We start from the raw sequence: 14,566 nt of genomic DNA, 5'->3' as shown, positions 1-14,566 counted from the left end.
GTTAACTATATATTTCGACTAAATATATGTATAAAACTATAAAAGCTCTTTTACCCAATAATATTTTATTTTAGTTGTAAAATGTTGGATATATATTTTTTTTATAATGTATTAGTAGTATAGGTACCTACAGAATTACAAATTATAGGTATAGTGCAATGCATTATAAATTTATATCGTAATATGATTATTTGCTTAATATTTGATTAATGATTAGTAGATATATATATAAGCGATGACGGTTGCGACTTATATCGGTTTTATTATTTAATTTGTCGGCTTTATTACTATATCACTACTAATGAGTCAACTGTAGACTACCTATTTTGAGGAAGGGCACGCGTAGACGAATAGTTTAATACAGTTCTTCAGTGTATTTACAGACGTTCGGGCACCTAAACGTGCGTTTATATTGTAATAATTTATGATTAACCAACAACTATTCATAATGTTGTCATTGTTTTACTGTTAAAAAATAGTTTATTATCAATCGCGCTCATACAATGTTAACATTTTTAGCGGCTAACGTATGAGTTCGACCAGGCTGTACAACAAGACTTGCTATCGTTACAGATGGCGAACACAGACATCGGAAAAATAACAGCCAAGCAGTTTTATGCACTCCGCGAGTTTGAGTCATAATGATTATCTATAAGATAACAATACTATACAAGTAGACAAGTAGTGCATAGTAGTACTTCACGTCTACATGGTTATAAACGCGTAGCGCAGCGTAGATATTATATCATATATGTCGCGCCGTCGCGGGTTAGGTGCTTAAACATGTAAAGCAAAAGCTGACAGAAATTTTCCTAGAGCCATGTAAATTGTGGCAAAATGCTAATACACCTACTACCATTCCTGATATAGGTATAATCAATGGTATTATATAATAAATAATAATTCTTTCAAAATACCTCTATTCCTCTAATTCTACAATTTAAAATCTTATTTTCATGGCTTGGTTAATACTTATAAAAATATCAAATTACTTATTCCACTTACAAGTGCGTGTAAGTAGGTACTCTGCTTTACCTTTGGGCAGTGACCTACAAACACTATTCTTAACTCTAAGTTATTATTTTTAATTCAAAACATTTGGACGCATTTCATAAGTTTTTATGATCTGTAAAACATCACTTGGAATATATTTTTATCAGTCCAACAACCCAGTTTGTAAAGTATAAGAATTAGTAATTATCCGAGGAAAATTAATTACTCTAACTCCATGACTAGATAAAATCCTGACGTCAAATATCCATAGAGCACGAATCCGAAGAAATTATATAGGGGGGGGGGGTCATTAGGGAATGTTCACTATACATACATTATACTCGTACCTACCTTACACATTTTACTTTTTTGGACCAGTAAAAATGTTTCAATTTTCAACTTAATACACATATTATGGAAACTAATTGGATCTAATCATTCTAATCAGTATTTTTTGGAGTCAAAAGTAAAAATACACTATCATTTTCAAAATCACCGGGAAAACCAAAAAAAAAATAATAGTAGAAAACGAAAATATTTATGATTAACCAGCTTTTGATAAAATTAAATTTTTTATTATTATTTAAAAATGAATAATTATAAACTAAAATGTTTCACCAAATATTTATAATATCATTTTTTAAACATGAAATAATTTTCAATATATTTTGTGCAGTTATAGACATTTAACATTTTGTTTTTCATTTTATATATTACATTTTTGTTTTAGAACTATTATCTAATTATTAAAAAAAAAAAAAAAAAAATCATAATCGTTTTCTTATTCAACGATTTATCATTAGATTCAAATTTAAGTTTTAACACACCCATTACAGTTAATTATTAAACACTGAGATACACACTGGACAGTTAACACTTATGTATAGCAGAATGATTTCCCCATGTTTATGATTTATTTAAAAAAGGTAAAACAAAAAATCTAAAAAATAAAATGCCATACAGACAGATTGTAATTCTTCTAGTGAAATTGAATATTGAACACTCATAATAAAAAGGGGTGTTTATCAAAAATTTAAATGTTTACAAAATCTAGATAATACATGTACATTATACCACCCTCCAAAATCTACCATCTGAGGGTAATTCCCATACCACTGTAATTGTGATTGAGGGAGTTCCTTGTAAATATTTACAATGTCCACAATTTAATATTTCTACATATTTTACACGACTACACACGTATACTATTCAATATCGATTATCGTTAATAATATCAACCCCTACCAGTTAGATCATTTTTCATCTAAACATTATTGATATCATAAACATATTAAGCGGGAGAAGTGGAAGTTAATCACTCGAGAGGTACGTTTTTAACCTAACCTTTGGTAAACTATTGCGGTTTTACTCTTTGTATCTATTTTATTACAACTCGCATAATATGATCCAAGCTATTTCACAATAAAAAGAAACATCTAAGTTGATATAATAATAAATAGTATCCTAATTAATTCTCAAACTTAAAATCAACATTTAAATTGACTTTTACTGTGATTTTCCTTTAAAATTAATTCTGGCTTATTTTTGTTTATAATATACATTAATAAAACTTTTGAGGTTGAAAAGTTCAAAAAACAAGTCATAGATAAATGTGACTAATAGTTTTAATAAACAATAAACAAAATTTACATTGGTAATAATTATTCTAAGTAGTTTAATTAAAAATACAAATAGATAGGTAGTATAATATTTTGAATATTGGTAATAACATTTTTACAAAAACCGAGAGTTAATACCTAATTTTTATTTGTATTTTTGATCATAATTAATTTAAAACTGTATGTTCTAACCATTTTTAAAAAGCTACCTATGTTATAAAGTATAATATTTAAGTAATAATATTATAATGGGGAAACAATACGGTCATACCCTGCGAAACAATCCGAGATCCAATTTAGAATTATTCCGTACCTACTGAATAATAATATATAGATTCCTAATAATAAAAATAAAAACAGTCATGAGTCATAAAACGTACAATAATTTAATAAATTACAATATACATTATAAACAATTAAAATACATAATTTTTCGTGTAATTATATGATAAGTATTAAGTACTTAGCTATTGCAGTGTATGGCCAACAAATTTAAATGATAAATAATACAATAAAATTAGATATAGGTAATAATCGCATAAGTTTGTCTTATTAAAATCCGATTACACATTTTTCATCGCTAAAATTGAGAAATAATCAAATGTAATTACTAAAAATTATAAACGAATAAATAAATTGATATATTGCGGTACACAAAATTGCAGGTACGTAGGTCATATTGGTGTACTGGGACGTCGGAAAAGCAGAACAGGCCGTATCGGAAATCTTTTCTGAAGTAAAAGGCAACGGCTTTGGACAATTAGTCGTGGAGATTCGAATTTAGCATCTTTCGCATCGGTCAAACGTTGCGCAAAATGTATTTTACAAATGGAGAAACAAATTCACTTGCTAGTGAACAACGCCGATCAGTGGTACACGCCTGTCTAAATCTGCTTTTTGTACAATTACGGGGATCGAATCGAGAAATTAACCACGTGGGGTTAGAGATATGATCTGTCATCAGTTAAATATAAAGTAGTCGTCATACACTCCTTTTAATACAAAAGTTGTTAGCAAATTTTGTGATTTCATTATTATTTATTTTTATTAATGTTATATTTGCATTATTTGCAAGCTAATAATTAAATTTAAATTAACCTCAATATAGTGGTTTCTATTTAAAATTATCTTTTTTTCAAGGAGTAATGGGTAGTAGGAATTGGTTAATTGTACACTTAACCCTCGAGTGTAAGAGTGGTTAAACCTATCACCTATGGGTACTCAAACCTACGGATATTATTTACCTGCAGTTGTAATGGCTTGTTCCAGAGGGTCAGAGGAAAAACTCAAGACGGACTCGAAACAGTCAAAACCCAATTTGGCGTAAATTACTTGGAGCACTTTTTGTTCACGTCTCTCCGCTTACCAAGAATCCAAAACTTAACGCCCACCCGCATCATTAACGAGTCATTAACACGCATACAAGTTAATTCCAAAAACTTCAAAAATGTATTCGTCAATACAAAAAATACGGTCAAAAAGTATTTATTTTGAGAAGAATCGATCAATTTTGAAAACATCAACTCCGACAGAAATTACTTGGCTATTATAGCTTATAAACAGAGTAAACTGACTAATAAGTAGTTCTTGATAGAACTGGCATGTAGATTCGAAGGCACTATTATATAATATAGAATCGTAGAATTTGACACGTCTAAGTCATCTACCAGCACAATTAACAATAATATTAAAAATTACAAAATAAACATGTAAAAATTCGATTCTTTTAAAATTATGTTTTCGGTAAATCTATGTCCATAAAAATATTATTTTTTTCTTTTCAAAACGTGTTTATACTTTAAATTTATCCATATAAAAAAAGTTTTAAAGCATATTAATTAACCAAGAAAACGGTTGTGTAAAATTATCATCATGTATTACGTAATCACGGAACCGTGAACGCCAAATTGGTCAAAACAGTAAATCAAGTGTACCTACTTCCAGGGCATGTGGCTGTTGGAACATGTTATTATCTTTCTATTGGTAAAAACTCTAGAAAAAGAAGCTCTGACCACTCTGTACTGTTCAATAGATTAAAAGCCAGAGAAGAACCTGGACTTTATTACAAGTATATTATTTTTGGAAGAATTTTTTTTTTTTTTTTAATTATATATTTCTTTAAAATTGCGTATTTAAACGATTACAAAGCGAACGAATCGAAGCTGGCAAAAAAACTTTAGGTAAAAAACATGGAAATTGTTGACCTAAAATGATTATGACATGTTCAACTGCAGCGGAGACACGCTCCCCGAACTATTGAAAAATGCTTGAATTGTGAATGCTCAAGTGTATTTTTTAAACAGCTTTTTTTTTTAAAAATAATAAATATTTTTTATTCTTATTGTCGTGGTTTTACATTAGTATAATTATTGTATAACAACTAAGTGTTGACTGACAAAAGTATTTATATTTTTAAATATAGTTTTAAATATTTTAATATCGATAAAAAGAATTTTTGTTACCTAATTAATAATATTATAATATGAACGAATCACAGAAAACCCAACAAGTGAGCCCAATACTTTCAAAAATTGTTTTTATCTGGCGACTGGCGACAACTATAGTGTCTAATAGTTATTTTTGAAATATTTAAAAAAAAAAACATATAGGTAGCTGCCAGCTGATTATATACTTTGATTAATCTCATGAGACATAATAATTACCTAAGTTGAACTCCTTAGAAATACTTACAGTAGCAATTATAGTCTATGCGCCTACAGTATATTGAATTATTTTAGTTGGATAAGATGGTCAAGTTCATAGAGTTTGAAGCAAATGAAATTGAAAAAAATATTGACACTCAATCAGAAGATGAATATAATATTAAAAAAAATGAGATTATACTCAAAGGAAAAATGAAAATTAATCAATTGTACAACAAAAAGACAAAACTTATGAAAAGAACAACAGCAACGTGAGTATTAAAAAAATTTAAAGGTAATATTGCAAATAAAAAAATTCCCTTTGGTCTACTTCATAGAATGATTACCACGCTAATGACCAATGCCAAGTTGGAAATATTGAATGTCAGAGATAAATTCATTAAATCTGTGTTAGCCAACGTAAATAAAGAACTGTTAAAATTACGTAACCATGAATCGTATTATAGGGAAATTCTCAAAAAATTAATACTACAAGCAATGTACAAAGTAGTACTAATATAATGGTCGACCATTTAACAACAAATTGATACTTTTATTTCCGTATATTTCAAGGTTTTAGAGAAAAAAATAAGCTTAATACTAATATCAGATGATGTGGAATGTGTGAACTCAATGATCCCTGAATTAAAACAAATATATTTGGCCGACACAGGAATAAATGCTGAAATAAATATTGATAATAATATCAAGTTACCAACTCAAGAAATAGGAGGTGTTATAGTCGCAGCCAAAGGTCAAAGATTACTTATTGAAAACACGCTGGTGGTGAGATTGCTCTATCTCACTCAACAAGCTATACCAATAATATGTACTGGGCTGTTTGGGCCAAATCCCACTAGAACTTACTTAAGAGATAATTACAAAATAAGGAATTAATTTATTATTTAATATGTTTGAGTAAAAGTAGGATATATCACAGAAATAAGTTTTATTTAAGTATTAACTTGTTAGTGTAAGTCAAACAACTAAATTTGAATAAGATCTTGATATTTAGGGGCGTTTGTATCTGTTGAGCTCATGTTATCATCACTGAAACATTGATAAAATTTCAAGTCAAATTATATTAATTCCAATTAATTTTGAATCTAATTCACCTTATTAAGATTGATGTAAACAATGACGTATCATAATGTTCAAAATCTAGAAAAAAAAAACATTGTGTTTGATAGTCAGTGAGACAATTAAAAATCTAATAAAAATCAATCATCTTTAATATATTAATATACCAATTGATGTTTTCTGGTCGTTCACATCTGAGAATAACAGACTTTGAGCTTCAGGAACAGTTTTATTGATTGGAAATGACACACCCTCACCAAGGCTGTAGGAGAATCATTAGTATTAATACATGCAGTTAGATGATAAACTAAGATAGAATTACTATGTTAATAAGCTGTAGAACATTTTAATACTATCAAGAAAATATTGCAAATATATATAATACTAATATTTATGATTTAAACAAAAGATTTTACCAAATTATTACGATAAAAGAAAAACAACACTTTTTTTAGTATATTTAGTCAAATAAAAAACTCATATTATTTTATACTGTGTTATTTGTACAGGTCAAAAATATGTAGAGTAAACAAACATTACCAAAAATATACAAAATGTCAAAAATATAAAATTGCTCACCTTATTAAACAAATTAAAATATAATATATCTTAATAAATTAACAACATCAATAAAATTAAAAGTAATTATATATCTATATGAATATCGCATTTTTTAAGCAAGAATAAAATAAACAATAAGAGAGAACACAACATAATACTGATTTGAGCTTTATGTGTACTTGTTTATTTTTATATTGTGCATAGAATAAGTACTAAACGTGTCTTGGTATAAAAAAATGTCTAAACAGTAAATGGTGTCCTGGATTTGTTTGATGATTGCCTAACACTATCATTAGACTTCAGGTCGCTCGCCAATGGATAAATTACACCATCCCCCAAACTAAAACAGAAAAATTAATATCAGGCAACGTATTACGAATATCAAGACGTATACCCGGGAATATATTTACACTACTCGTATAGAAAATTGGTAAGATAACGTTAAGAACGGCTGTTAAAATAAAATGTTATTAAATCCACAATGATTGATCCATAATATAGCCTTTCTATACGTTTTCAAAACCATTTTATAATAATTAAATGCACTTAACCAACTCATAAAAACATAATTTAATGCTATAAAAATATTATATTTTACTTTAGAAAGTTGTAATTACAAAATAAAAAAAAACGATAACACTAGATTTATATTTAAAAAAATGTAAAGGAATTTTGAGAAATTTGACATTTAAGGGGATCTTAGATTCTAAGGAACCTTTTATAATCAACTTCTTATGCATTCTACAATTCAGCGATACCATATTAGTTGTAAGTATATAGGTTTCATGATACTAGGACTATTTAACTTACTTAGATGCACATATCAAAAATTATAAAAAATAATTATTTAAAAAAAAGTATTTTATTTTTCACTCAAGTGAATAATTCAAATTTTACTAGTATCTCATAATGTTTTTATTTCAAACATTTTTTTAAATTCTTCACATAAAATAAGACTATTTAGATTAAATATTTTAGCTTGAAATGTTTAAAATAATATCATACTCACTTGAGTTAATTTCATTTCACATAATATAGCAAATTTAAAAGTAAAAATATTATTAAGTCCCAAGTAGGCTTTATTGATGTTTTAATTTAAATGTGTTATGAATATTTTAAAATTGCAAATCTCTAAACAGAGTTAAAATTAATACTGAGATTTCATATATTAATGCAAGAATAACATTAATTATGCATTGTTTATTGATACCTTAAAAATGAATTTAAATTAAAAATAATGAATTAATATTGTGTAACTTTCTGGCTTCTTCATCAAAAATAAATTTCATACTATAATTTCCCAAGTATATTCTGTTAAATTTAATAATCACAAATCAATTTTCTTAAATTTGTGAACAATTTCATTAAACTACATTCAAAAAATCAACAATATTTTTAACTTAGAACAATTATCTCTACAGTCATAATAAACAAAATATATTAAAAAATAAATAATATAATGTTTGCAAGCTCGAATTTTGAAAATTTAGAATATAATGATTTTTTTTTATATGTAATGAACTAATGAATAAGAATAATATTTATTTCCTAGCAATGACTTAACACGTTTCCATAATTGGTAAGTGCATTTAAAATTTGAATACCCTCTTATTACTTACCGAGTATCTATAGGAAAAGGCCACAAAAGAATTTCTTTACCAAACACTTCTTGTATATTTCTGCAGCATCCCAAGTTGAATCCATTTTTATCATTACCTTCCAAAAATTTAGGAGGACGAAAAGACTCTAAGAAAAAAAAAATGAATACTCAACATATCTAATAAATATTATATCAATAAAATATATTTAATGGTTATAATTAAATTGGAGAATTTGGAAACTATAAACAAGGTCAAACTATATAGTTTAAGCATTAATTAAATAAAATATTCAAACATACTAGGTATATTATCAAATATTTACTATGTTAAATATATTTTTAATGTAACTTAGCATAAGAGAATATTTAAGCAGTTTATATGACCTATCTTTTGAAATTGTACAAAATTATTATATAAAAAAAAAAAAAAAAAAACAATGACTGGTAATTCTACAATGACCATAACAATATAAAGTACATTTATATATGATTACTATTATTATTTTTTAATTAAGCTCAATAATTCAAGCCTGATAGCTGTAGAATTTTATGATTGTTACTTATGGGGTATGGTACAATAGGTTTTGAGAACAGATGTTTCCATAAGCGGGACATGGCTTTGTTGCTAAGAATCCAGATAGTCACCCATCCGAGAGCTACTAATATCAGTCAGTATTTAACCACAATACTAATTATAGACTGTCATAGTGTTAAGCCTCTTAACTCTACATCATAACCATGCCCCAAAAAGCGATAAATATTTATAATAAGACTGTATTATTATTTTAATTACCTAATGTTGTTCTGTTTTTTGAAACCAGGTAGATGTGATATGCAAGCAATGAGAATAAGCTTAATGAAAACATTGAAGCAATAAAAAACAAGAATATTATATGAATTTTATAAGATCCTTCTTGAATTCGCTGAAAATAAAGACAATAATTATTATTGATTTAAAAAGATTAAAAATACATTCTTAAATTTATTCATATAATTGCATTATAATAAATATTTTTGTTGATCAATCAATATTTTAAATTGTTATTTCATACAACACATAAAGGATGCATACTCACCTAAAATGTATCTTTCAGTTATGTATTTTTTTTAATTTATAATTGCAGATACCATTTTATAACTAATGGATTATTATAACATTAAAAAAATATTGATACAACTTTATTTTCTAACAAATATACATAAATGATTTTAAGTAAAGCTAATTTATTGAAATCTATTACTATAAAAACTGAATACCCATAATTTTTTTATAGTAATCTAAATATTAATTTATATTTAATCATAGCCAAGAATTCATACAGTTAAAGGTTTATAGCCAAAAACATATCTATGATTTCTTAATTTTCCTTGCAGAGAAAATATTTAGTTTTTTATTATTATTTGGAAACCACATTTCTTACTGTTAATTGTTAAAAATATTATTTATTGGTAAATTTAAAATTTAAACAAGTAATGTAAAATCTTTCCATTTATTTTAAATTTTAATGAAAACCAATTCTAAAGCCTATTGTCTTTACATCAGTACATATACTGATAACTTAAAAATTGATCTAATTTTGATTTATAGATATAAAACATAAGCAAACATTCTTTAAAAATCATCATTTCAATAATTTACAAACATTTTCATAAATGGAAAAAATAAACTTGTATCACTGTGGAACACTTAAATGGCATAAAAATTTTTAATACTTTAAAAATATGATCTATAAGTTACTCAAAAAATCCTAAGACTCTGAATTAAAATAAATAAATTAATGATTAAAAGATACAATACCAAAAAAGAGTTTGCTTAGATTAAAAGTATGTTATATTATAATTTTAAATATATATATATATATGTATATAACTCCAATTATTCAATGAAATACAAGCATTTAAAATTATGTGTACAACATTATAGAGCTAAAATCTGAACGACAATGTACATTTTACATGTAAAAATCTAGAAAAATTAATATGATAATTTTAATTGCTAAAGATATATTTTAAACTTTTTTTTTAATGTGATTTAAGTGTATATTATAAGTAGAGACCGGATTCTCGTGCAATTGCAACTTTTTTTTCTTTTGCTTTAAAACATATAAAAACAAATTATAAATCCGAATCATGAGAAGTAGATTAATTTAAACGTAGTTTTATTTTGCACGAAATTGCACGATTTTAATTTTCATTGCATGATGCATTTTTAAAATTAAACTAGATAATATTTCAGTTTTCAACTATACAAAAGGAAAAAGTGAACTCAAGCTGATAATATATTCTTAGAATAACATCAACTTATTAGTGTTTTGTGATAAAAATAAATGACAGCAAATACTAGTTAGATAATAATTTGGAATGTATAACATTGTAAATTTTAACTCAATAAAATTTTTTTTATGTATGTATAATAGTTAAAATTAAAATTAAATAGCTTAACTCTGTTTTTTTTTTTTACACAATGTGTATATTCTTATCAATATTTTAATTATTTTTTATTTTTTAATTATTAATTGCTAATCTTGTAATAGAGTAAAAAACTGGATAAATAAAGTATAATTTAAGGGTTTAAATCAATGTACTTTAAATGTTTACAAAATGTTGGTAAGTATTAAGCGATTTTAGGTCAAAAATACATTTTTGCACGATTTAGGTACTTAACTGAACATTTTTTTTGATTTTTACTGCATGAAAATCCAGTCTTTAATTATAAGCAAACATTACACATAAAAGTATCATTACTGATGTGATAATAATTTTTATAAATTTTCTAGTTTTTTCATAGTAATAAAAATATTAATTAAATTACATAAAATTTGATTAGAAATATGGCAATACCACGCAAACTAAAATTTACAAAATTTATACTACTAAACATCTTATATTTATTATTAATATATTTTCAATTTAAATATGTATTGATTTTTTTTTTTTTTTATATATATAATAATTTATATTAAGTTAACAATACCAAGATATTTAATATAATTTAAAAATAAATACTATAAAAAGTTATTGAAATCATCATATAACTCAAGAAACTTTTACATGTAAAAGTAAAACATGGGCAACTGTACTCTTGTATACTTAAAGAGCTATTAATCAACTATTATTATTTCATCAAATGATTATTATTATTTTTTTAATTTCTGGTTTTTATTTAAACGTTTTTCATTAATACAACAATCATCAAACTTAAAATTTAAATATCAAATAATAAATTATTTTCACAAAAAATATAAATTCATTGATTGATAACATCAAAAAGATATTTAAAAAAAAAAAATAAAATAAATATTTATTTAATGATTAATAACATTTTACTGGACAGTTATTTATTATTTTTAGATAATTACAATATATAATTTATTAATTTTGAAACTTTAAAGTGTTATTAGTACCCTCAAAGAATTATGATTATTGATTTAAAATATAATTTTAATAATTTATTTTCAATTATAGTGTTAATTTATAGATAAATAAATAAATATAATCAACAATTTAAAGACTCTAATATAATAAAGTATTAAAATATTACCATATCTGTAGTAATATCCCAGAATTTGATAACATATTCAACTGTTGTAGCTGCCACATAAATACACAATAAAAGACCATAGGCCAAAAATAGTATAAAATACTTGTAGTTAGAATATGATACGCAATTGTTCACCCATGGACAATGGTGATCCATTTTCAACACACATTTACGACACACGCTACAATGGTGTGATCTATCTGGCTTGACTATTTTACATTTATCACAAAACCGAATATCTGAAAAAAAAGGTTCTACAATTTTTAAATCATATATAATCTACAGTACAATAAACGCGTACATTATCAAGATAAAAATAAATTATATTACCATTGGTATTTGTGAAAGTCATGATAGGCAAGTTCTCAGCAAAATCACGTAAAATAGCGCTTTGCCTACTCAAGTCTATAGGATTTCTATTGAACTCTTCAAATACTTCTTCTGGCAGTCTGAACTACAATAAAATAAATACTGCGTGTTAATAAACTAATGAATCCATCACTACCAGTAATCATAAATCATCTGTCAATACATTTGGTGGTGCGCCGCTTGGCTCTGTGAAAATAGTTTTGAAGTACGACCATAGGAACAACACTAGTATGATGTGGTACACTAGGAGATATGGTACCGACAGTTCAACAGACGTGACTCGATCTAAAAACAAGAGGTACAGAGAATAGACATTATGAATGTATTATTAATTGTGGCACTAAATGGCGTGTAGACATTATTATCATAGTAATGTCTGTTCAAACTTCAAACGACGAGACTTACTGAGGCACAGGTGATAGACGTACGCGTAATACGACCACGCGAGTATACACAAAATGAATATCACCGGGATGCTCTTGACTGCGTGGACGCAAACGGTGCAGCAAAATCTCTTCGATGACGGTGCCTCCATTGTTGATTCCAGAGGGTCGTAGGCACCATTTATTCACGATCTCCGTGATGTGAGCACAGGGCGATCGCTAAACTGTACAATACTATCTGTTGACCAACATTATTCGATAATGACAGTACGTAACCACAAATTGTTATTATATCATACGACTAAAGAAATCGCATTGCCTTAATTCAACGCAATAATAACAAATGATTAGTCTATAGGTGCAAGGCGTAAAATGACTACACTGTAAAGTGTAAGGTGAACGTGGACGATGTGACTCAAGTATAGTAATAAATAATAATAATAAAACTTCATAAAATGAAAATATGTGACAAGAGGGTGTTAACTGTCAAGTTCTCAGTACTCGAACGAGAACAGCGAGGCGCGAGCGTTTATACTTCACGGCACGTATTTGTTTGATGTTTATTATCTTTTATGTGGGCGACCGAGAGTTAGAGGCGGCCTGGGTAGGCGGGCAGCGACCAGTTGTTGTGAGGAGCAAGACATGTACATAGCGATTGTGTTATCTTAAATGCTTAAAATCAGTGTTACCAACATTTCGTTGTTCTATGATGATGATGATCGATAATTCGCTACAAACTTCTGATTGACCGATTTAAATTTACCACCAAATTTAATTCGTATCGAATTTTCCACGTGAGGAAACGTATTATTTAGTATAGATTTATTATTTAGCCACCATAATTTACAGATTATAAGTTATAACCATGAATTATAATTTATATCATGATGAAGTAGGTATAGGATCATTGGGATCTATTTAATATAAGTGCATATTATTATTTTTGAAATATAATTTAAAAAATATATCGTGTAACGTTGTATAGTAAGGCGTATGTCAGTTGTAACTTTGTAAGTAGCCAAAATCTTAGTAAGTTATTTTATTTTTATTATTAGTGATATGAAGCTATATTACGGGCATATATCCAATTAACAATTCGCACAATTTGTTACGAATTCTACAACAATAATAGTGTTATAATATAAAGGTGTAAAATAATAATCTTAACTGAACAATTTAATAATTATGTGTGATAGAAAAGGAGGGGTCAAAATTGGCTATAGACATACAACGACGAAATGCCTTACTTAAACCATAGTTATAATGAGAAAGTTGGTAGATTAAAAATAAACATAGTGTCGAGTACTCGAGTAAAGCGTGAAGAAACATTGAAAAGAAATTGAAGACAGTACACAGCCGTATATCTACCTAGTATTACTATATAGTAATAGTACAGACGTACAGTTAATACTTACCTATACATAGTGCTTACGTAAGTATTCCCTAGTTTCGCTATTAACTATCAAAATATTTAATTGTATACTATGTGCAAGAAATTTATAAAATTAATTTTAATGAGTGATGAACATTCATATCAATAGGTACATCAATATACTTTTCGATCAGAAAAAATGATTTACCTTTCGATAATTAATAATGTACCTATACAAGTGATTAAAATTTAGGGGCGATGGTAAACTCTCCCGATTTTTAAAAATAGTAAACTCTCCCGGATTAATATTATGTTTACCTGAAGTAATTGCGTCCCGTTTCAAATTTTTTATGTAAATTGCAGCCCGGGTATATTTTATACATACGTAAATTGCGGCCCCGTTACA

General features: G+C 26.5%; 2 protein-coding genes across 4 annotated transcripts; one reads left to right on the top strand and one right to left on the bottom strand.

Annotated features, from left to right (window-relative positions):
- The first annotated feature begins 5,032 nt into the window (after positions 1-5,032).
- LOC112592659 (V-type proton ATPase subunit E-like) lies at positions 5,033-6,232 on the top strand. Its single transcript, XM_025336813.1, has 3 exons — positions 5,033-5,526; positions 5,593-5,761; positions 5,828-6,232. The coding sequence occupies exons 1-3, from the start codon at positions 5,360-5,362 to the stop codon at positions 6,149-6,151; spliced, it is 660 nt and encodes a 219-aa protein (XP_025192598.1). The 5' UTR covers positions 5,033-5,359; the 3' UTR covers positions 6,152-6,232.
- LOC112592658 (palmitoyltransferase ZDHHC15-like) lies at positions 6,141-13,397 on the bottom strand. Of its 3 annotated transcripts, none has more exons than XM_025336810.1 (9): positions 12,811-13,397; positions 12,569-12,690; positions 12,367-12,490; positions 12,037-12,290; positions 9,289-9,418; positions 8,515-8,641; positions 6,502-6,596; positions 6,370-6,415; positions 6,141-6,304 (listed from the first exon to the last, which is right to left on the bottom strand). In XM_025336810.1, exons 1-9 carry the CDS (start codon positions 12,938-12,940, stop codon positions 6,241-6,243), a joined length of 1,092 nt encoding a protein of 363 aa, XP_025192595.1. In that variant the 5' UTR covers positions 12,941-13,397; the 3' UTR covers positions 6,141-6,240. The 3 variants fall into 3 exon arrangements, with proteins under 3 accessions (XP_025192595.1, XP_025192596.1, XP_025192597.1); XM_025336811.1 differs by having other exon boundaries at positions 12,037-12,275; positions 12,811-13,395; XM_025336812.1 differs by lacking the exons at positions 6,141-6,304; positions 6,370-6,415; positions 6,502-6,596 and adding an exon at positions 6,970-7,235 and having other exon boundaries at positions 12,811-13,392.
- Positions 13,398-14,566: the final 1,169 nt, after the last annotated feature.

This window comes from Melanaphis sacchari, unplaced genomic scaffold (assembly GCF_002803265.2).
Source record: "Melanaphis sacchari strain LSU unplaced genomic scaffold, SCAv2.0 Contig183_pilon_pilon, whole genome shotgun sequence".
Classification (NCBI taxonomy): Eukaryota; Metazoa; Arthropoda; class Insecta; order Hemiptera; family Aphididae; genus Melanaphis; species Melanaphis sacchari.
The sequence above is the reverse complement of the archived record's forward strand: the minus strand, read 5'-3'. Positions and strand labels throughout refer to the sequence as shown.